The sequence below is a fragment of the Guillardia theta genome (genome assembly GCF_000315625.1).
Source record: "Guillardia theta CCMP2712 unplaced genomic scaffold GUITHscaffold_62, whole genome shotgun sequence".
Classification (NCBI taxonomy): Eukaryota; class Cryptophyceae; order Pyrenomonadales; family Geminigeraceae; genus Guillardia; species Guillardia theta.
The window spans coordinates 80,997-103,688 of record NW_005434612.1 but is presented as its reverse complement, the minus strand read 5'-3'; the positions used below and the strand labels follow the sequence as shown (position 1 = coordinate 103,688).

The 22,692-nt window shown below is 50.1% G+C and overlaps 5 protein-coding genes across 5 annotated transcripts; 3 read left to right on the top strand and 2 right to left on the bottom strand.

Annotated features, from left to right (window-relative positions):
- Window positions 1–639: 639 nt before the first annotated feature.
- GUITHDRAFT_142229 (hypothetical protein) lies at window positions 640–2,638 on the top strand (the record flags this gene model as incomplete). Its single annotated transcript, XM_005827978.1, has 2 exons — window positions 640–2,055; window positions 2,627–2,638. The coding sequence occupies 2 exons, from the start codon at window positions 640–642 to the stop codon at window positions 2,636–2,638; spliced, it is 1,428 nt and encodes a 475-aa protein (XP_005828035.1).
- Window positions 2,639–4,440: 1,802 nt separating this feature from the next.
- GUITHDRAFT_142228 (hypothetical protein) lies at window positions 4,441–6,556 on the top strand (the record flags this gene model as incomplete). The annotated part of the gene is made up of 8 exons (XM_005827977.1): window positions 4,441–4,597; window positions 4,654–4,718; window positions 4,764–4,822; window positions 5,563–5,668; window positions 5,710–5,890; window positions 5,979–6,064; window positions 6,262–6,309; window positions 6,458–6,556. The coding sequence occupies 8 exons, from the start codon at window positions 4,441–4,443 to the stop codon at window positions 6,554–6,556; spliced, it is 801 nt and encodes a 266-aa protein (XP_005828034.1).
- Window positions 6,557–7,336: 780 nt separating this feature from the next.
- Window positions 7,337–16,034, bottom strand: GUITHDRAFT_112789 (hypothetical protein; the record flags this gene model as incomplete). Its single annotated transcript, XM_005827976.1, has 12 exons — window positions 7,337–7,438; window positions 7,487–7,582; window positions 7,631–7,714; window positions 7,766–7,937; window positions 7,983–8,671; window positions 8,711–8,927; window positions 9,008–10,945; window positions 11,048–14,022; window positions 14,075–15,146; window positions 15,198–15,384; window positions 15,434–15,542; window positions 15,594–16,034. The coding sequence occupies 12 exons, from the start codon at window positions 16,032–16,034 to the stop codon at window positions 7,337–7,339; spliced, it is 8,082 nt and encodes a 2,693-aa protein (XP_005828033.1).
- Window positions 16,035–16,894: 860 nt separating this feature from the next.
- GUITHDRAFT_142226 (hypothetical protein) lies at window positions 16,895–17,968 on the top strand (the record flags this gene model as incomplete). Its single annotated transcript, XM_005827975.1, has 7 exons — window positions 16,895–16,948; window positions 17,068–17,093; window positions 17,165–17,243; window positions 17,294–17,542; window positions 17,585–17,643; window positions 17,687–17,786; window positions 17,834–17,968. The coding sequence occupies 7 exons, from the start codon at window positions 16,895–16,897 to the stop codon at window positions 17,966–17,968; spliced, it is 702 nt and encodes a 233-aa protein (XP_005828032.1).
- A 2,006-nt stretch (window positions 17,969–19,974) lies between these two features.
- On the bottom strand, window positions 19,975–21,859 carry GUITHDRAFT_88507 (hypothetical protein; the record flags this gene model as incomplete). Its single annotated transcript, XM_005827974.1, has 5 exons — window positions 21,242–21,859; window positions 21,082–21,137; window positions 20,898–21,003; window positions 20,691–20,835; window positions 19,975–20,567 (listed from the first exon to the last, which is right to left on the bottom strand). The coding sequence occupies exons 1-5, from the start codon at window positions 21,815–21,817 to the stop codon at window positions 19,975–19,977; spliced, it is 1,476 nt and encodes a 491-aa protein (XP_005828031.1). The 5' UTR covers window positions 21,818–21,859.
- Window positions 21,860–22,692: the final 833 nt, after the last annotated feature.

The following is a 22,692-nucleotide window of genomic DNA, read 5'->3' as shown; positions in this document are numbered from 1 at the left end:
ACAAAAACTGACGTTCAGCCAACAGACCTCTGCCGTGATCTCAAAGACAGGCCAACCATCAACATCAAACTTGACAGGATGCGTTTTTTAGAAAGTTTGATCAGTAATTACTCTTTCTTGACAGCGATCGGGGAGCTTTTTGATAACTCGATACAACGTGTACTCTGCAACCAATATGACAAGAACAAAACTATCAAAGTTACACTCAACTTCCAAAGGGGCACTTTTCATCTTGTGGACAATGGAATAGGCTGCTCAGACCCCAAGGAAATGCTTCAATGTGGGTCAAAGCGCGCATCTACGCAGGAGCTGTACGACGAGGGTTGCACATCGTTCAGGAGATATTTGAGCGGTACCTTTTCTCGATATGGCGTGGGGGCGAAAAATGCTTGCAATGCCCTTGGAACAAGACATGTTGTGAGCAGTAAGACGCGAGACAGCAGAACTGTGCAAGTAGTGGAAGACTCAACCTTATCGGCTTGGAAAGCAATTAGATGCATCAGGTCTCTCCAGGAAGGCGAAGACGTCGCGTCGAGCTTCTGCAAGATCGACATAGAAGGCTTCAAGGTTGATTTCTTTACCAGCGATGGAGCTTTCTCTGCGGCAGCTCTCAAGCTCTGCCTGAGCAACATCCGAGCGATGTACTACATGTACCTTGAAGGAGAGCAGGCAGGCGCGAAGAGGTTTGTGGACCAGGTGCTGAGGCTGATAGACCAGCCGAGTGTAGATGGGAAGCGAACGGGTCGTAAACCACAAAGGGAACACAGGTTTCATGAAGATATGAGCCGCTTGAAGACGATGCTGAAGCAATGTAGAGACCAGTCTGGCTCTATGTCGGAGCAGATTGACCTGGAGTTCGAGTGGATCCATCAAGGCTCTGCTAGCTCGGCCCCTCCGCATCGACTTGCAGACTCGACGTGCTGCCTTGACCGAGTGCTGAGCGACGACGCCAAGGACTGCTTCCCCATCTACGTCGAGATCCCCGACGATTCTGACCCCACCAAGCGCTCGATCGCGACGGGGGCGATATTCTACTTTCCGAACCAGGGCAACAAGGACACAGTCCCGTACGTTGACGAGCTGCATGGGCACTCAACCTCGTTGGATCGCCGCTTCATGGTGTTCTGGATGGGACGATGGCTTCCAGGGGAGCATTATGTTCCTGGCTTCATGAGATACCGTGAGGGGGATAAGACGCTTGCCCCGCAGCGATGCTATGCAAGGACTTTCGGCCTTCTTTTTGTAGACCGAGGGATCGAGCCAGAGGCAAGCAAATGGTCATTCAACATGGGCAAAACCAAAATGAGGAAATTACAAGATGCACTTGACTCGAAGGACCTCGCAAAAGCATACGATTACTGGCTCAAACAATGTCACCTCAAGTTTGACGCAGAGGTCTCCTTCGAAGACGAAAACCCAAGGTACATAGATGCTGAAGGAATGTCTCAGCACGACAGAATTATATTCTTGAATGATGTATATCAAGTCGGAGATATTGTCGAGCTGTACAAAGAATCAAAGGAGAAAGCAAGGATTCAAAGTCACGTTGGAAGGATCGAGAGGTTCTTGCAAGATAAGCACTTTGACTTGAACTTGCCAACAGGGGAGGTCGAGCTTCTTCTATTGGCTTCAGACAACAGCATGACGAAAACAAATCGCTTCAGAATACAAAACTATTCCATGAGGCCTCTCAGCAACAAAGAGTTCGAGGCTACCAGAGCAAAGAACGAGAAGCAGATAGTCAGATCAGTCGCTATCGAGTTCCGCAACCACATCATGAAGGCTGGCTTGTTACCGACTACAAGGTTTATCTGCAAGAACTCAAATAGCGAAGTTATTCAAACAAACATCCCGATCAAGGTCACAGTGGCGTCACAAGATTGCTCGGAAAGCTTCGAAGTGTCCAATGGGCATCTGTCTTTTCCTGACAAGATAGTGAAGAAGCTCGCGACTGTCGCAGGCCAGTATACGATGTCCCTCGAGCCAGCTGCAGGTCAGACGCCGTTCACGTGCGAGCCCGAGACGTTCTACATCACCCCAGCAGAGATGCACAAGGTATCGCTCAGACCAGACACTCCGAGCATCCATTGTGAGCTCGGGCAAACGACCTCCTTAGAAGTACAGGTGCACGACAAATACAACAATAGCATCGATCTCCAGCTCGGCGTCCACACGCTTGACATTCTGGTAGACAAGGCTCGGGCTCAAGATGTCTCGCTATCCTTCACGCCTGAGTACGCTGGGAGCATAAGGATCCAAGACCTCTGCGTGCTTCATGGGGGCGTCGGGACGTATCCTGCTCGCATAGTCATCACAGACATTCATCAGCAGAAGGTCGTTGAGCTCAATGTCTCGATCAAAGTCCAGCATGGGCAGCCATCGTCCATACAGTGCGACGCTGACTGGGAGGAGTATATCAACTACCAACAGCTCGGGCCAGTCGACGTCAGCATTCAAGACGCGAGCGGGAACATGTGCGACGGAAACCAAGGCAAGCTCGTGGTGATGAGCCCGGACCTCCTGCTTCACGGCGAGAGCCAGCGGAATGAAAACAAGATAAGGAAAGGGAGATGTCGCCTGACCTGCTCGTGTGCGAGCTCTTTGTTCTCGAATGGTACGGCAACAGCTCAGACGGTAGTCAGTGAAGCAGACGTGGCAGACGTGGGTCGATGGAGAGAAATGATACTCAAGCAAGTCGCTCCGGTCGGGGTATTTCACAGGGAGCATGGCTTCTTTCAAACAGGGGATTGTGTATTGCTCATCGCGGAGCAAGAATTGGGCGTTGGAGCACGTCGTAAGACAAGGCCTAAGGTTCGGTTGTTTGGACAGATCAAGTCTATTTTCGAGCAATCTTCGGAGACTGAAATCTATGTTGAATACTTCTCGGAGAGCAGTGATCATCCTCGCTTACTCTTACACAACGAAGCACCTGATGCTGAAAGGCTCAATCCAGAAGCCATCTCGGGTCGTTGCCTTGTGTTTCACGATTCCCTCCGGCACACTTTGGATCTTGATGTGATGGCAGACAATGTGTTCTTCTGCAACTCCGACGAGTTTCCCCGGAGCCTTCAAGCGACTTTAGATGTCATCCACGAGACCGAGACGACGATCTTGCATCAGAGGTTCTCACGTCCCCTGAAGCCGAGCGGAACTCCCAGGCGCATGAAGCTCTTCCGATCAGGAGTCGAGTTGGCTCTCAACAATGCAGCAGTGTCGTTCAACGCACGGCACAACGACAAGATATCAGATTTGTACCTTGTGGCTGCTGACGAGACAAACCAGCCCTGCCAGCACTTTGCGGACGGCAGGTCAAACTTGAAAGTAGAAATGAGCTGGATGAATGCACAGCTGCCAGTCTATGAAGCCGGTCAGGAACAAGTCTTTGCACTGCCTCCGTTGCACGTACGATCTAATTCCAAGCAGACCATCTCGGTCTTCTCCTGTGCAGGCTCGAAGCAGACGAAGACAGAGGAGACGCGACTGTTTCAGTACCAACTTGACGTCCTGGTAACCCCCGGAGAGCCTGAGAAGCTGAAGATTTCTCTACCACGAAACACCTCTTGCATCAAAGCAGGAGACTTGTTCACGTTGGAAGGAGTCATAGTGGATCGAGATGGATACGACATCGAACCGATAACTAACCAACATCCTGACGAAATATCTTCGTTCACTTTCACGTGCGAAGATGGGTTTGAGGTCCCGGTCACTTTATCTGACGACTTCCGCAAAGTGGTAGAAGGCAAAGATGCCCTTAGGAACATCACGATCAAAGGCTCTAAGATCACTGTAAGGAATGCTTTCATTCGCTGTAAACCCTCCAAGGGCACGCTCAAGCTTGGGCTGAAGCTCAACGTGAAAACAGGTATAGGTGGCACAAAGTGTTACAACTTGAAGCCCATCGAGCTGGACTTGGACCTGAAAGCTGGTGATCCGTACAAGATATGCGTACAGCCAGACTGCCAAGCGTTCGTCAACCTCTCGGTCCCCAGCATGGCGGAGTACGAATGTGACATCAGGTTCATCGTTACAGACAGTGTGGACAACAACTTGTCAGCCGCATGGGATCAGCCGCTGATACTGCAGGTAGGCAAACAGAGCAGGGAGCTTGAGAAAGTATCAGATGAGTCAAGGGGAGATGCTTTCAAGCTCAGCACGATTCCAGCCCTTCCAGCTGGAGAGTATTTCCCTAAAATCTTGTCAAAACGAGTACAGATGTTCACCTTCAATGTCATCGTCACTGCTAGGAACTCCGTCATTCAGATCGCGATGACGGTGAAAGACCGACAGAAACATCTTGAGTACGCACAAGGCTCAGCTCTTGCAGCAGCAGACTTCGAAGCTTTGATCCAACTCCACACCGAAGACCAAAGAAAGCTCGACGACTGGTCTACGAGTACCATGCCGGATGTGAGGCTGTACTGTGAAAAGCAGAGGATACCCATGTCGTACAAGACCTTCGACGGCAACTGCGTACACGTCACCTTCTCTCTCAGCGAGATCGGGAGTCATCAGGTCTCGGCTGAGTTTGTCGACTCGAGACCCTCGTATGCAGGACCTCCGATCGCTTCCAAGCCTTGTGACGTGCTGGTGAAGTCAGGTAAGAGACACTTTCTGCTTGACATGATTGTCCGCTTGTATCTCACGCCACTGCAGCAAAGGAAGAAAAACATCAGCCACAGCAGCAAACATCAAGAAGTCGAAAGCGAGGAGACGATGAGGTTAGAAAGTCCGATGACTGACGCGATGTGATGGTATTTCATTAGGACAAAGAGACGCAAGTCACAAAGAAGAAGAAAATGGATGGCACAGGCAGGAACAAAAAGTAAACCTTCAAGCAATCTCAGGAAATCAACATGATAGTCGAATGTGTGACTTGGCTGTGCCGCACGAACTTACAAAAATAATCAGAGTAGAACTTCCAAAAATAATCAGAGCAGATCAGGTTGGACGTAAGATGTCAACACAAACGAAGCAGCCTGTAACGGAGAATAAGGGCAAAGCAGTGGGTTTATCAACTGTTTTGCAGAGACACCAATGAGTAAACAACTACTCGACACTAATACTCTCGTACTTAAATCATTCCGGACCCGTCTTGCTGATTCTCATTGAGAGAAGAAGAGTGACTTTCGGCTGGGCAAGAAAGGGAGAAGCTTTACTCAACCGCATAGTAGAAGTACGAGGAATTCAAGGAGCACGAGTCTCCTGTTACCCTAGTACAAGTCCGATAGACTGAGTCACTGTAAAAGATAAAAAAGACAACTAAAGCATCATCACATCCGCAATTTGACCTTTTTTTTCCGTTGTTTGGTTTTTTTGAGGCAGTTGTTCATTTTGTCCTTCTTTTTCAGTCAAATAAAGGTTATTTCAGAGAGGGTGTTGAAACAGAAGCGTGAGAATGTTGGAAGAGAAGATGAGAAGTAGGACATCACAGAGGAGAGAGAGAAGTTTGAAGAGCAACACTGCGGTTGTGCAATATCCTTGTCCATTGCTCATAACTTGTGTAAGGTTCATGCCAGCCATTTTTGTTGATATTTTACTTTGAAAGGTTTCGATTGGACTCAGGCAGAGAACAAGCGAGATGATACTAAGAAGCTCCATGAAACGCCTAGAGCCCATCGAACACCAAGACAAGTTTGACAGACTAAGGTCTCAACTCTACGGCCTGGAGGTAGCCGGTCGTTCAGTTTGCCTTGTCTGACGTTTTACAAGCATGTGGAGTTCAACTTATCAACAGCGTTTGGGAATGCAGTGGCAATCTCTCAATCCAGCGGCCATCAGCTGATAGGAAAGCAGACCTACGACTCCATGAGAGCAGCAGAAAAGAATTCGGAGAGGTTTGCCAAGCTGTTCAAGGGCAGCATCGACAAGATTCTTATCGGCTCTTCTCATCGTGAGAGAGATGCTGTTTGTCAGAGGCAGATTGAAAGAACAGATGTCTCTCTGAAGAGGTTCTTTCCTGCTTTGCTTGTTTATGTCAGGTGTTGAGATGGTCGATACTTTCACCAGATACATCCGAGAGTTCAAGAAACAACAAAGCAAGCAAGCAGACGGAGGGGAAGAGAAGGTATGATCATGCTCGAATGATCCTAGTGAATTCCCTGAATGTTGTCATCTTGAAAGCGTCTGTCATCGAAAAACATTCTCCCACAAGTCAGTCACGACAGCCAAATCCTCTTGCGAGAAAATTCCGCGCGACAGAATCATTCAACAAGCCGAGTGAGTATCGTTTCCAACGTGAACGCAATTCAATTGCTCGAGCAGAAGATCATCGGAAGACAAGACTCGTCAGGAAACTTTCAAGCCTGGGAGGTCTGTTCTCTCTCTGCAAGCGAAAGTTGTAACTTACGATCACTACAGGGACGATCGATAGGGGGGAGGCAGACGAATAGAACTAAAGCCCAATGGCAATTCTAAGTCTCGTCCTCGTCTGTTTGTGATGGTTCCTGCTTTCATTCAGGTTTGGAACTTGTTCTCTGAGAGAGCGGGTCTACCTACGACAGTGTGCTCCAATCTTGAGAAGCTCCTCTGCTCCACTCCGCCAGCCTGGGCATCTTGAGAGCATCGAGAACCGTGACGTAAGATAAGCTGCAACCATTACTAAGCTCCCTCATGTCTTCCTCAGCAACTTGTCAGCAGTCGACAGCAAAACTCAGAAAATTTCTCGATTGAGGTGAAGGTTGTGCATCCTGTACACACATCAGAAGCAGCGGAGTGAGTTGTTTTTGTTTTTGTTTTTGTTTTTGTTTTCTCGGGATTGCAATGACAACAATATGTTGTTCTAGAAGTCCAAGTTGCGCACACAATGCTGCAACAAACCAACCAGGTTTGTAGATCTACATGAAGATGAGAGATATTTCTGACAAAGTTTCAACCAGATCTCTCTGCAGAAATGCAAGAGTCGTCGAACCCAGCAGCAGATTTTATTGAGACAGCAAGTTGTGAAGGAAGCATTTCAGAGAGTCATGAAGAATTTGCCTGTGATTGGATCGCAATCGACAGGTCTCTTGGAATCTTATGGACGAGTTTGTCATTTTGATTGTACATGTTTTACAGCGATCGTCGCATGTCTGCGATACTTCACGGCGACGAACCTCGGAGAACGCAATCATTGCAAGAAGTCGTAAACTTTGATCTTTGATCGCGTTGAGACAACGTGGTTTTCGTCTTTGTTGTATTGTTAACATTCATAAATGCTCGTATTATCAAGATTGAAGTCGGCTGTAAGAAAGTTATATTTTCGCGCTCACGAACTATTCGAACAATCTGAATCCCCTCTCTTGTAAGAAATTAAAAATCTGAGCAGCGCTTTGCATACATTCGGGTACAGGGTTTGAAATCAAAAGTAGTTGCTAAGAGCTCGTCTCGCCCAGGACAGATACGCTTGAGAGGAGTGAAGGTTCTCCTTTACTTGTCGATCGTCCGAACCGAACTCTGACAGCTGCCAAGGATGTGAATGACAACGATGAAGGAAATCATATCAACTCACTCTCGTCTCGATCTTTTCTTCCATCGCATGCAAGCTCTGAACCTGCTCCTCCTTCCCCTCGTCCTCCACGTCCTCAGCGCTTGACGCGGGTGTCAACTGGACAGTGTCAAGTCGAGTCAGCCACACAGGACGGAATGACACAACCTCAAAGGCAAGTCTGAGATAGCCCATGGAGAAGTAATCTTTGTTTGCCTTGGAAAGATAGAACTGCAGGTACACCTTGCTCTCCTAAAGACAACGATGAGGAAATCAATTTCTGGTCTCCTTCTTGTCTCTCACCTCCTCGCTCTCTCCGTGAAGCTTCTCGCCATCAGGCGTGTACAGTTGTACCCATCTCGACACATCTTCGAAAGGCTGCAGGCTTGCAATGTCGATTACGCTCTCACCGATCAGATCGTGTCTGCCGACCGTGTCATGATCGTAGCACAATAGCTGCAACTTCGCGGACGGGCTGCGAGAGGGTCAGCTGAAGGTCAGCAGGGCGATGCCCACAGACCTCGAGACTCTGAACAGGAAGGACTCGTTCCATACTGGATCAAGGCAACTCGAGACGATCTTGGTCTTCTGACTGTCGCTGTCGCTGAAAAGACTCGCTAGCATTGAGCCCTTCTGCAGCGGTGAGTCCCCGTCCACCACTTGAAGGATACAGTAGGGATCTGACTTGCCGTTGCGATCCATGGCAGGGAGGTGGCAGGCCTGCCGGACTTGTACCCTTAGGACGGAGCAGACAGACTCTCGCTCTCCCTCCAGCGCGAACCATTGGTCATGCCACTTGAAAGGATCGAAGGATCTCAGGTTGACAATGGTCGAGCCGATGATCTCCTGCTGCCCTCTGTTGGTCTCTTGGACCAGGTCGACCCTGACCACATGACTTGCTCCTCTCTCGATGGGGAGAGAGAATTTGTCGTTCCAAATCACATCCCTGTCAGTCTTGATCTTCTTTGTTGCGATCTCCTTCATCCCCACGTGACACACACACAACAAGCTCGTCTGAACCTGCTTCGCCTCCACCTTGAGCTCCGAGCAGGCAACGACGTTGAGGTTGAGCAGACTCATATTGAGCATGCTGCACTCCTCAACCAGCGCAGAGTTGGCCACGTGTCGCTCAGCGAGAGACCGCGATTGACAAACAAGGTTGACAAGGAGGGAAGGGTCCAGCCATGATCGCTCGGGAAGACTCACAGCCTGTCAAGAGACGAGGTGAGAGAACTTCACACCTCTCACCCGAGCGCTTACAAGGCGAACAGCTCCATGAGGCTCACTCTCTACCCTCTTGCTCGTTGACGTCTCCATGCGATCAGACGTCTTGCCCCTTCCGAAGAGCGGGTACCATCGCTCTCGCACCCCGACGACTTGTTTGACGTTTGACCCTCCTCCTTGCGACTCCTCGTCTCTGAAACTCTCCATCTTCCCCAACGGGATGAAAGTCTGGCCCATGAACCTGCAGTGCTGTTGTTAGGCCTTGTCTCTCCTCCTCCTCCTTCTCCTCCTCCTCCTCCTCCTCCTCCTCCTCTTCCTCACCTTCCTCCCCTCCTTCCTGTGCTGATCATCCTCCGCTTGCCCGAGTGGAACACCATGACGTGCAAGAAGGCGTCCAGACCATGACAGTGAGCCGTGTCGTCGAGCAGCTCTTGTCTGGAGACGTGACGGACGTTGTGGAAGACGAAGCTCTGATCGAACTGAGGGTTGTTCCCCTTCACTTCACACGTCTGGAACTCTTGGGAGGAGGTGAGGGAGGGAGAGGAGAGGATAAGACGGACGATACATCGGGTCTGCGGGGGACTCGACCGTTGCTGCTTCAGCCCCCGGCAGGACAGCAGCCGTACCGACACGTCCGACTCTTGAAAGACTCCGTTCCTGTGAAGCTGCAGCCATCCATGCACTGTCTGCCTCAGGGGGACCCTGCTGAGGTCCAACCTCGCACTTGCAAGTGTGATCTCTTGAGAGCTCTCCTGCAGCATGTTGAGAAAGCTTCTCCTCTCCGTCCGTTGCACTGCGATGAGCCTGAGATGAAGGAACCTAGAGGAGAGGCCTGCTCGAAGCTTCTGCGTCTCCTCAAGGATCAGCCCGAGGCGATCGGATGCGATCGTGATCTCTTTAGAGGAAGAGTCACTCCCTGCCGTCACCTCCACTCTTAGCGTGTGTCTCGACTGATCCGAGGTGGGAGGGAACGAGTCAAAGGAGACAAGTCGGTCCAGCATCTGAGGGGCCGTTCCTGACTCAAGGTCGAGGGAGAAGTCAGCGATTTGAACTTGTGTCTTGTGATCGTACACGTGCAGGGTGATCGCAGAGTCGTCGGCAGCTGCGGCGAACGATGCGGTGGAGACGAAGGAGCGATCTCCGAGCATGCGGGTGTTGAGAGTTTGACTGCTCTGACCCTCCGCTGTCCTGACGGAAGCGATGAAAGCAAATGGCTGGGAGTCGGCAAGAATTTGACCCGTCACGGATACAGTGAAAGTTTGTGATAGCTGATGCTGGGAACCTGCTGGTCTTTCGCTCTCAGTGGACAGCACAAGTTTGACAAGCGAATAATTGTGAGTAAAGTTGACAAGACTCTTCAGCTGGACAAGTTGCAGTTCGTAGACTCCCGAGTTGTCACTCGAGTTGTCATCTACCGCCGTCCTCGCCAAAGGCTCCTCCACGTCAGCAGAGCTCAGGTTGCGCAAACTCAACCGGAGCGATGGGATTGCAGAGGTTGTTCGATCGAACGACAGGTCCGAATCTTCGGCTCTGATATTGACGGTCATCTGGATTCTTCCGGCAGGGACTAGAGTGTCGTTGTGCAAATGGTGGAGGTCAAAGTCTCTGCTGCTGCTGAAGATCTCGTCCAAGGCTGGGAAGCGCTTGTTTGCAAACATGAGCGTGATCATTGAGTGATCAGAATCGTGCCCCACCACAATCTTCTTCTTCTTCATCACTTTCATCTCCAGCTGTCTGCTTTCTGTCTTGGTCAGGATCTGAGACAACAGACTCGCTGATATCACAGCTTCTCCAATCTCGTCATGTGAGCCCACGAGATCATGATCATACACCTTGACAACTAGTTCCACCTTCTCCTGATACCACAACCTGAAGTTCTCCATCCACACTGGGTCGTACTGGCCGTGTTTGACACTTGTTTTCTTGGTTTGCCCTCCATACTGAATGACACAGTATGGATCGCAGCTCCCAAACGTGTCCATCTTTGGCAGGTGCTCTGCTTTGCAGACCTGGAGGGTGAAGTTGCCGGAGGTCATGAACGCCTCTCGCGGCTCTCGAGTCTGGAACGTCTCGATGGGATAGAAGCAGAGATCGTCGTGGTCAAGGGACGTCAAGTCGTCGATCGAGATCCTCTCTCGCTCAGTTACACACTTGCCCGAGCTCGACGGTCGCTGATCTGGAGGCGCCACTTTGACCGATGGTGACTGCAAATTTCTTTCCGTCTTCACCTCTGACGAAGTGATCCTATACCTCCTTATCCTGCAATCGCCAGTCAACACGGAGTGGAAAATGGACAAGATTGGACAGAAGGCAAAGATTTGACAAGAGAAAAAAATTTGACAAGAGACTCTAGCTGCTCACCTGGGATCGTATGCCTCTGAGAAGACTTTCTTGCTCTTAACAGTTACATCTCGTTGGACGTCAATTGTCTGCTGGAGGACTCGTCTTGTTGTGAACACACCATGTCGAGCAATCGCTCCGCCGAACCTGTCATGAACCAAGTCGTCGAGTGCGAACGCAGGAATGACAAGCTTGCCGATCAAGTCGTCATTCAATGGGCCAACGTCATGGTCGTAGACCTCTATGACGAGGTCGGCATCCAAGGATTTGAGAGGGAGCTCAATCAGCTGCTCCCAGATTGGGCACAGACTCTTCATCACCGTCCTCGTTCTCTCCGGCCCGACGAGAACGAGCTTCGGGTCTCGCGCGTCGACAAGGGAGATCGTAACGTAGGGGTCCGACAGCCCGTTGCGATCGGCTGCCCGCAGCCCGATCGCCCTGTGAAGGAATATTGAGAGGACGAGGGGGGAGCGAGGAGGGAGGTGATGAGTTGAGAGGGGGAGGAGGAGGGTAGCTATTTCAGTGTTGTCTTTCTGTGGGGACTGGACGATCTGCTGGTAGCGGCCGAGATGTAACGACGAAGTTCCGACGGCAGTCCTCCAGAAATCTTTCGAAGTCTTCACGTCCTTGAAGAGAGAGACGCTCACTTGCAAGATGGTCTCGACGGTTGACACGCCCATGACGTCCGTTGGAGCTTCTCCATCGTGCGGCTGACTTTGACAAGTGAAACGGATTTGTTGGTCGGCAAACATCCCGATTGACACCGGCAGGTCTGACGAACCAGAGAACTTCAGCCCCTCGACGACCAGAGTGGCGGAGACAGTGAGTTTGTTCAAGTCAAGATCCTTTCTTTGAATCATCACCTTGAAAGTTTCATCGATCATTTGTGAAGTCATCAGTCGACTTCTGCTCCTTCCCAACTCAGCTCCGTCGAGCTCTGCGGTCAGGAAGAAGAATGTTTGTTTCTGGGAAATAGATGCAGGCAATGAAAGCTGGTTGATGTAGATTGTGAGCAGCAAACTAGCATCTTCACCAACCTGAGTGGAATGATGAAGGACAAGAAACAGAGTCGACGGAAGTTGATGCGGCAGAGAGAGATTTTCATCCCACTTATCTTCTGACATTCTCGTTTGAGATAGCAATCTCCCTGCAAGGTCGATGACACTGACGGCGCAAGGTTGTCTGTCTGTAAGCACCTGCTGGTTTGCCTTCACAACCTCGTGTACCATCACAGAGAAATTTCGAGCCGTCGGCGTCTGTTGGCGAGAATGTCGAGTGTCTCCAAACCCACCAGCCTTCTTGCTTCTCGAGGGCGCCTTGGGGCTGATATGGTGAGGCGAAATCTCAAGGAATCCCATGCAGTCCAGAGGCTTCGGAGAGAGCAAGATGGAGAGGTGGAGGAGGCAAGTGGAGATCTGAGAAAGATTCTCCCCTGTCGTCGCCTGCACCTTCAACATTCGGCTGAAATGTTCTCCGATGGGAATATCATGCAGGGTGAAAGAAGCCCCTCCAATCACTTGTGGTGATGAGTCCTCGCCTGACTTCTCATCTTTCATCGACAAAGAAAGATCGAGCTTTTCTCTGCACGTCTTCCAGCTCACTGTCTCTGTAAATGTCTCATTCCAGAGTTCGTCTGAGCATGCAGAAAATTCCCTTGCAGAAAACAAAAGGTTGTCCGACCGTGAGAGTTTGCATGAGACAACTTTCGACATGTTTGAGGGGACAGCAAAAGAAGGGAAGGAAATTCCCTCGATGATGATTGTGACGTCAATCAGACTATCATCGTCGAACACGGGAAGATAAATTCTCTCTTTCTCTTTGCCCTGCACAGCTTGCAATCGGATTTCTGGTGACGACAACTGACGTCTGATATGTATTCCTTCGAACAAGGAGAAAATCTCGATCTTCACAGAAAAGTTTCTCGAATGGCCAGGAACACTTGTCAGTGTGACTTGTTCGACAATCTTCCTATTGGCCAGACACGCACACAGCAGAGTTCGCTCATAGAGTGGGTTCGATCCGATGACCTCGAGGTTGTCAATGCAGAGTTTGTAACTGAACATCATGGCGTGTTTGACGTGCTTCTCCTCCGTGCGCAGCGGGATGGATGAGTTCTTGTCGGCGCGAGAGGATAGGCGGAGGAAAAACGTCTGCAGATGCTTCAACATCTCCAACACATCGAACATCACTGTGAAGGAGCTCTCAACGTACGACTCCAGCTGAGCTCCCTCCTTTGCAAACTGAACTTGCCGTGACTTTGACAACCCCGTCGCCTCTCGTCTCCCTCTTCGCAGGCTACAGGTCAAGTAACTACCCATGAATCGAGTCTTGTCTCTGACGCTCTCCTCGCGCTTGACCCCACAGAAGATTCCTTGGGAGGCCAAGAACGCGTCTCGGGCCTGTTTCACCTGACTCCTCCACAACAGGAACACCACGGCAACGGTTCCGATCTCAACCATGTAGTCTTCGATCGACAGATAGACTAATTTGAGCCATTTCTCAAGAGAGGAAGTCAGCATCTGCGACATCGCACTTGGTGTCGATGGTAAACTTTCCCTTTCACTCCCTGTCGTTCTGTTGTTGTCTTGTAACTCCTCGTAGCTCAACATAATCCTGCTGACGACTTCTTCCTGCATGCAGTTGTCTGCGGGAATACTCAGCCTGCTCTCTCCAACGACTTTCCATCCCGAAGGTTCCGAAGTCCGCACGAGCAGCACCGCGAGAAGGTCACTGTCGCCGAAACATGACGAGGGCAGTGAGAAGCTGGAGTTGAGTAAGATCTCACTCGAAGATTTGACAAGTATCTCGTCGCATTGATGCACCAGCCTCCTCCTGTTCTCCTCTTCAAAGTAGACATCCACTCGCAACCAGAAAACTGTTCCAAAGTTCTTCAAGAAGGGCAGACCTTTGATAGTCTCAACGCAGATTGTGAAAGCATTCAACCTCTCTCTGCAAGCATCGTGGACGAACAATGTCTTCTTCTTGAGAGCTTCATTCTAATTGACAACAACAATCAGATGAGGCAAGGAGAGGAGAACAGCCGCATACCAGTTTGAAGCTTGCCCTTGCCCTGACCCTCCCTCTCTCGCTTTCAAAGTTGGCGTCGCTTGCAACATCGAAAGCTTTCCTCGCAATCTCTTTGTACCTCTGCCATTTGACAACCGTCTGGTCGGAGCTCTCAAACTTCCTGTTGTGTCTCCTCCCATCTCTCAAAGTGAACAGCAGCGCCTTCCCTACATCCTGCTTGTAGTTCACATCCGAGAAAGCAGCATAGGACGATGCTGAAGTTCCTCTAGTCTCTCCTGCCTCACTGGCTGGTCTACCCGAAGGAAGCTCGTCGAGCTCATCAAAACTGGAGGATCTATGCGCAACCTGTTCGCTTTCTATCGTTCCTTCTCCTCCACCCGCAAATTCCTCCCACAGGTCTCGATGATGAGGAGCCGTCAGGATCGTCTTGAGCTGCTCAAAGGCTTCATGCACCTCGTCGCTGAGCTCAACAAGGGAGATCTCACTCCTGTCAATCTTGTCCGAAAGAAAAAGAAGTAAGTTGTCAAAGTTCAAGTCCTCTTCGCTTCTCAGCAGGTGGAGAATCGACTGGACTGTCCCGCTAGCGTCCACCATACATTCGTCGCAGACTTGTTCTCCGAGATTGCGCACTTGTCGAATGAAGGAGGCTGCATAGGATTCCGACATGACGTCTCGGCGCTCGACGACAGGAGATGACATGATGGGGCTGGTGATTGTTGACACCTCAAGAATCGTCTCGATGTCGTCAGTGCATGTTGAAGATGAAGTGCTTCCTTCGCCTTCACCGACATCTTCCCCTGGTGGTCTAGCGTCCTGACTCGCTTCCAGTTCCCTGCCTTCCTCATTGCCAGGAGTCGCCTCGTCTGATTTCATCTCTCCGCTCCCAAAGTGATGACCAGAGACAGTCTCTTCTGCTTCCTCCTCATGCTGAAACGGTAGCTCTAACGGCTGACTGCCCGCAGACAACTCTGATCGCCCATCCTCAGCCGTCTCATCCTCCTTGAAAGACAGCCCTCTCCCACTCTCCCAGACCATCTGGAAGTTACCATGGATGATTGTAGCCGTCTCAAAATTTTCTTCCAACTTTGTACATCTGTTGGCACGACAAGTCACCATGTCTCAATACCAACAGTGCATCTCAAACCTGCAGAAGTCCTCGAAGTCTTGACCCCCGTCCAGTGAAAGGATCCCATGACACACGTTGCTCCTTAGCTGCCCAGCAAATGTACTCTTTTGATACGAGATCACGCATCCTCCTTCCAGCGTTTCGTCTTTCCAACTCCCAGCAAGCTCAACACCATCTGCACAGAGCTGCACCCCGAGCCCGCGGCCTGAGGACAAAAACTCAAGAGCGGCAGGAGGAACAAATCAGTGCGATACGTGCTCCTTTCCAAAACCTTCCAGAGAAGAAAGATTTCGACTCGGCATGCTTGATGTCAAACTCCAGCAACCCGCTCCCGTGAGGCAGAAAAATTTCATCTCCCTCCATCTGCATCTTGTCAGGTTCATGAAATTGTAATGAGACTGCAAAGGAGCTTACATTTGAAGTCTCTCCCACTTCTACGCTGGCCCAGATCTTCTTGTTTGCTACAACGTGGTTGTACAACTTAGATTTCGACATTTTCAAAACCTCTCCCGAATAAAAAGCTTGAACTTGGTCCAAAGGGACACGAAGTTTCGATTCCAACAGGTTTTGTCCATTGCCCTTCTTCAATTCGCCACCTTCAAGGCAGCTCACGGGTGTCTGCCGGACAAGAAGGCTATTTTGCACGCTCCTTGTCGCTCGCAATACGCCATGTCGCCCGAGGTTTTCAGCTTGAACTCGCTGCAATTCGACCTCTAGCTTCGATTCAATCTCCTTCAAAGTTTCCACAGTTCGATAATGATATGTATTCTTTCGATGAATGTACTTGGCTTGGTTCTCAATCTCCTGCAAGTTTGCATTCGTCTCATCTTTTGCTTCCTCCTCCCTTGAGTGCATCTGCGGAGTTCATTCATTAGTTTCAAGAAGGCAGGAACCAAGATCTGACCTGTATTCTTCTCCATCGCAGTTGGTCTCTTTGCTCCTCAACCTCTGCTGGCAGATCTCTCAACGCACTCCTGATATGTAGGAGCGTCTTGCTCCGCTCTATATCTTTTCTGAAGCTTGTGACATCACTGTTTCTCCTCTTGATCTTCTCCAGCAAGCTCCTGCAGATACTCATCGTCAATTTCATCTCCACCTGTTCATGGGCTTCCCTTTCCTCGTACTGTTCCTGCTCCTGCTCCTGCTCCTGCTCCCTCCTTCTCCTCTTCCTACTCCCTGCTGCTGCTGCTGCTGCTGCTGCTGCTCCTTCTCCTCCATATCATCACCATCACCATCACCATCACCATCACCATCACCATCACCATCACCATCACCATCACCATCACCATCACCATCACCATCACCATCACCATCTCCATCTCCATCATCACCATCACCATCATCATCATCATCATCATCACCATCATCATCATCACCATCATCATCATCACCACCACCATCGCTTCGCATCACCTTGGCTGGTCGCGCTGGGCCATGAGATAACTGACTGTGACAAGATTTGACAAGGGAAGAGTGTGTAGAAGGGGGGGTAGGGTGGGCTGGGATGGGGGGTAGGGGGTTGGGAGTGTAGACTTTTTCGAGATTATGGGGTTTTGAAAGCGAATCGCAGAAGATGCAGGTCAGAGTGAGGAGGACTAGGAGGGTCAGCATGTAGGATTGGAGGAGGAGGTTGACAAGGAGGATGGTTCGGAGGATCAAGAGCAGGAAAGATCCCACTATGTCAGGGGCGGCACTGACTCATTTCGTGTCCGAAGATGTCAAGAAGCATCGTCGGTTTCGGCATTTCGCTCGTGGAATCTAGAGGCCGAGTGAGTCTTGTTGCTGAAGATCAGCTGGAGAGCTGTTCATCTCAGTGTCTTCGCTCCTTCACTTCATCTCAGTGTCTTCGCTCCTTCACTTCGTCCCACTGACCGTGTGCATTCTGCAGGCCATGGTGAAAAGCATGAGGGTGGGGTGAGAAAATATCGAGCTTTGATCGCTCGACGTGAAAGATTTGGTAGACTGCCTGCCTTCTGTAGTGGCAGCATAGCACTGGGCGATTCGATTGTAGCGATCAATGGAGAGCTTATCTCAGCAGGCAAGGAAGGAATCATTCAAGAAACAGTGAGCTCTCCCTCCTTGTTGTCACGATGGGATCACCTGACTCCTTGCAGACGCAGAGATTGCTGAGTGGGACTCCAGGAAAAGCGTTTGAAATCACCTTTGAAGCCTTCGACAGGACCAGAAGGAACACGACGTTGCTTCATGTTGCGGAAGAGATCTTCCCCTCTAGTCAAAGGGTTGAAGAACAAGGATTGAGGGTGTCGACAGGCATCGTTCTGGAGGGATGCGATGAGTTGAAAGATGTTTCATGGACGGTAGATCGAATTCTTCCAGGATCGTCGGCATACTTCAGCCAGAAGGTGTCAGGAGTCTGAGGTCAACGTGTGATGACCTTGATGCAGATCTTCAAAGGCGACCGAATCATCTCGATAGACGATCAGAGCGTGCTTTATCTCTCAACGTGTTCTCTTGCTTGCTCCTGGCCTTCTTGCGGTTTGACACAGCACGGTCAGGGACGTCAGCCGTGAGGATCATTTGACGCGAGACGAGGGTGAAAGGGTTGTCCTCAGGCTGATGAGGTTGAGGAACGGATTGGAGAGAGAGGTCAAGTCAGTGCAGAGGACATGCGGGCACGTGAACCTGGATGACAGGTGATAGTCGAATTGGTCTGCTTGCGCACTGTAGAGCTTGAGGATGTTGAAAGCGTGCTCAACTATCGTCGAATGCTAGAGGAGCAGCGAGCGATGATCTTCGTGAACAGTTTCACGAATAGCATGCAGGGTTAGGATTTTTCTCTTGTTGTGTTCACTCTCAAACCATGCAGACAAAGAGGATCTTTCGTCTCCTCTGTCGTCATGCACAGATGACTCGTCGCCAGATTTGAGGGAAAGATTTCCAATCCGGAGAGTCTTGTTCAACGCTGATGAACAACCAACATCGCCCATGAGGATCTTTCAGTCGGATCAATCTTTGCGGTCTGAGATTGACAGACTGAACAAGCTTCTAGAATCTGAGAGAGCCTTGCACCAACAAATTGTCGCGAGCAAAGACAAGGAAATGGAAACACTAAGACTGAAATTGGAGGATGCCTCCATCGTCAAAACTACTCGCTATCACAGTAGGGAATTGCCACAAGACGTAATGGAAGAGTTTGAACATCTTCTGCACACCCGAGTACTTGGAGAAGGGAGAGTTATGCTGATTAGGAAGGGCGACGATGGAAGTTTAGCATACTGCCTCGACTGATCCATCCTGGTGCACATTCGTTACAAGTACAAGATTGTGTATTGAAATAAATTTGAGGCGAAGTCTGAAATGTTTTCTTATCCCGACTGTTGATTCTTTGAGGCATTAGATTGTGACTGTTTCAGTAGTCCACTGACCACGGCCCTGTCAGAAGTTGAGTCCCAAAGATCCCATCAACTGCTCACGACTTGCCTGTCTGCAGGAGGAATGGCGATAGAATTGAGCTCGTCAGCACTGAACCACCTGCGGAAGACACGATCAATTGTCGATCGCTACCAGGTCAGGCGAAATTAGAACGCACTTGAGGTTAAGCGTGTCGGAATCTGGTTTTGGCTCCCCGAAGATCTCAACTCGATAGCAAGTGAGCTGTAGGTTCAGCGTCACATCACCATAGGCTCTCGTCACCATAGCTACCTGTACAGGACCATCTTCTCCTCTAGCGAACGGATCGGCGTTGATAAGCTTGCAACTCAATTCAGCACCTCTGACACCTACTCCTTATTCCCTCCTACCTTTCCTTCGACGGACAATTCCTCCTTGAGCTCCCGCACCAGCGCGTGCTCGTCCGACTCGCCCTCCTCTACTTTTCCACCTTGGAGAACATCAGGTGAGTCAAGGGGTTGGCCGAAAGAATGCTCTTAATACCTGGAAACTCGAAATAGCCCCTTGAGCGTCTCAATCTCTCCACCATGAGAAACTTGCCGTTTCTTTCTACGATAGCACCAACAATCCTCACTTTGGCTTCAGATTCACCATGGCTAGAGTAAAGTTTTACAGAGTCCCTGTGACTGGTAGTCACGCACTGTCTCGTGTTCTTGCTTTGATGAATAATCTGGTGCTCATTCGATTTGATGCTAGACATGTGCGAGATTCCGCTCCGTAGGGGAAGAAACGAGTGCGAGAAAGCTGCTACATGAGACACGCTCATTGCCTAAAAGAACAAGCGTCAGCATCCATACCGAAGCATTGCACATTTTCCCTCCTCTCTCAGCCATGGAATGATTGTAATTAATGGTATGCATGCAGGGAAACACAGAAATCTGATTGGACCAATGGATCCCGCAAGAACAAGCATCGCATGCTCTGACATCAAGACGAACTTTGATCTTGGCAAGGTCAAGTTTCATCTTGGTTCTACATTGATATACATATCCCCCGCTCTTTGTCTCCTTCGCATGGCCTACCAGTAGCATCGCCGCAGCCACGCTCCTTCGGCCCCCCGCTGCCATCACGCCATGCACTGACGAGTTTTTTACTAACGGCTGCAATGGATCCTGAAACGGCTCGGTGATCGGAGTGGTCCCGGAGTCCCGGGCTGCCGCGCCGCACTCAGGCGGCACAGCGGCAGTCACCGGGAACTCCGCCGGGACTCTGCCCGGCCAACCAGCGTCAACTGAAAAATAAACGAGTTGTGACATGATCCGATCGGATTGAATCAGCCATGAGTCCGTCCGGGCCGAGGCCGCCTGAACATCCAACAGCCCTGCGACCAAAGTCTGAGAACAAGTGCTACTTTACTAAATAAACAACTCGGAAGTGGCCTCAATCATGTTGTTTGATCTTGACCTTTCGGAGAGTCTGATTCTAACTGAACAACCTGACCCTGGTTAAGCAGAGAGCTCAATGCCACTCTGGTGGTAACACTCATCGGAAGATCACTGTTTTCGATTTCAACGTCTTCGACTGCAGTTATCAGTTCCACATTTCGCGGAGGAGGTAAAATTGCCCTGTTATGACTGGCAGGTTCACTTCCACAGATCGACGCCATGAGACGAAGCATGGCAACATTCAGGATTTTTTCCGTATTGCGATACTTCTCAGCGGCATCCTGGTTTGCATGCAGAATGAATGGGTTTGACAAGAGTTGCGATGCTGTTGGTCGAAGTATAGCTGAAGCACGGCAGCAATCCGAAACAAAATTTTGGGCCTCCTTACCAAGCGTATCAGGAACCTTCGGCTCAACGCCACGACCGACGAGGAACATGACGGTGAATGGGTTGGATGCGTCATAACTCGCAACCCCCGTCATGATTTCCAACACCGTCAACCCCAGGGCCCAAATATCTGCCTTCGGACTGTATGCCTTCTTCCGAATGACTTCAGGTGCCATGTAACTGGGTGTGCCCTCTAGATTCTTCACTCTGCCATGATCATTGGAATGAGACTCTGCACTCTCCAGGTTCGAACAGAATTGCTGTCCATAGCTGCTGTTGCGGATTAGTTCCAGGACATCGGAAGTTCCACTTTGAGCCTCGAGGAAACGTCCTCCAACCCTGTCACATCCCACAATCTGCGCACATCCGAAGTCGGACAATTTCAAGACCCCGTTCTTGTCTAAGAGGCAGTTTGCTGGCTTTATGTCGCCATGGATGATGCCATGAACGTGCAAGTATTCAAGGCCAATAATCTGTAAACAACCACGTGTAAGAAGAAGTCAACGACAGAACGGCAAGAAAACAATAAACTAACAATTTGCTTAGCATAGAATGCAGCCAAGCCTTCTGAGAGGGGTCCAAACTCTTCCACCAACTTGGCCAGCGATCCACCTTCCATGAATTCCATAGAAATATTTATCCTCGCGTGACAAGGATTGCAGTTGTCTTTCAGATCCTGTAACTCTGTGGCATCAATATTTCCTGAACCAAGGTCCAACGAGACTCCATAAACTTCCACCACATGAGGATGAGCCATTCCACGCAAAACCCCAATCTATTAAAAAGCAAGGGTTAGGAAAATGTTTACAGGAGTGCTCTTATAAATGGAATTAAGAGGAAATAGGGTATTGGGCTGTAAGCAGCACATATTTGATTTACCTCTCTTTGAAGGGACGTCAATGTACTCGAGATCTCTTTGTGTGAACCTTTGAGCGCTACAGATTTCACAGCAAACAACATTCCTGTGTCTTGACAAATAGCCAATCTACACTCTCCAAATGCCCCAGAACCGAGAATTCGACCTAGCTTCCACTTTTGTGGGGCTGGTTGCTGCACACCGACAAGATTGGGCACTGTTTCGCGCACTCTCTTTCGAATGTTGGCCATAAACTGGGACATACAAACCTTACTCAGCCTCTGTACAAGTTCTCCGACCTCTATGAAAGCCGAATCTCTCTTTTTCGACCGAAGCTTTACGACTTCTTGACAGCATGTTGACATAGTCCGATATGTAGACGGGCCATCGCTACACGCACTCTTTCCAGCAGGTTGAACAATTTCCTCACAACAACAACCACCTTGGGTCGCGCCATTAACTTCCTTTTCTGAACCATTGATACCATTCTCAATTTGTTCAGGCGCAGGTGTGTAATCACTAAGAGCCTGCATGACGGAAGCGTAATGCTCCTGTGCCGCTAGAATGGTCGGACTCTCAAGGTTGAAGGTGGCACACATCTTGAGGAAGAGTTCACCAGAAGAATCCAACCGATTGGATGCCGCCTGAAGGATGATGGCGAGCGCAACATCTTCAACATGCTGATCAGTAAGCTGATGATCGGCCATGCTCATGGATGCTAACTGCATGAGAGCCCCACAAGGCCCTTCTCCTCTCATCCTCTTCCTTGATGTCGTCATGGCGCTATGTGCATTGCACAGCGAAGAATAGCGAGACAGGTAGGGTGGGTCATCAAAATATTAAAAAGGGGTGGGTACTTTTTGTAAAGAGGGTAGGTTCAACAACGAGGAAACTAGGGGTATGTGCATGACGGTAAAATTTTGTTGTAGGGGTCATCCCCCAGAAACTGTATGGGGCCATGAGGTGCTTTGCCGAGGGTCAGTAATATGGAGAAACCAGGGGTAGTAGCGAAGGGGTCGGTGCGATGTTGTACGTGAAGAGGGAGAACCCCGTGGGATCACGAGAGAGGGGTGGTAGGGGTGGTTGGATAGGGTACTGGGGTGGTCTTAGGACCTTCTCGAAGTGGCTGAAACTTCCGGGCCCGGGGGGCCGGCGTCCCGGTCCCGAGTCCGCCCGGCCGGGGGGCCATCAACACTCAGTGACTGAGTTGAGGCCGCTATTGGAATCAATTCGAGACTCCTCTAGAGTCTGTGCACAGATAAATGACTAGTAGAACAGCTCAACAGCTGACTGATAAGCCAAAGACCAAGACTCACAGATGATGTGCGCACGAAGACACCAAGCCAACCAAACACCTCAGATAACTCAGATCAACTTCCCAACAATCTCCAGCACTTTATTCCCAACACTCGTAGCAGCAAGACCAACCAAACAGCTTCCCTTCGCTCACCCCCGCCTTACTTCCACCACTGTA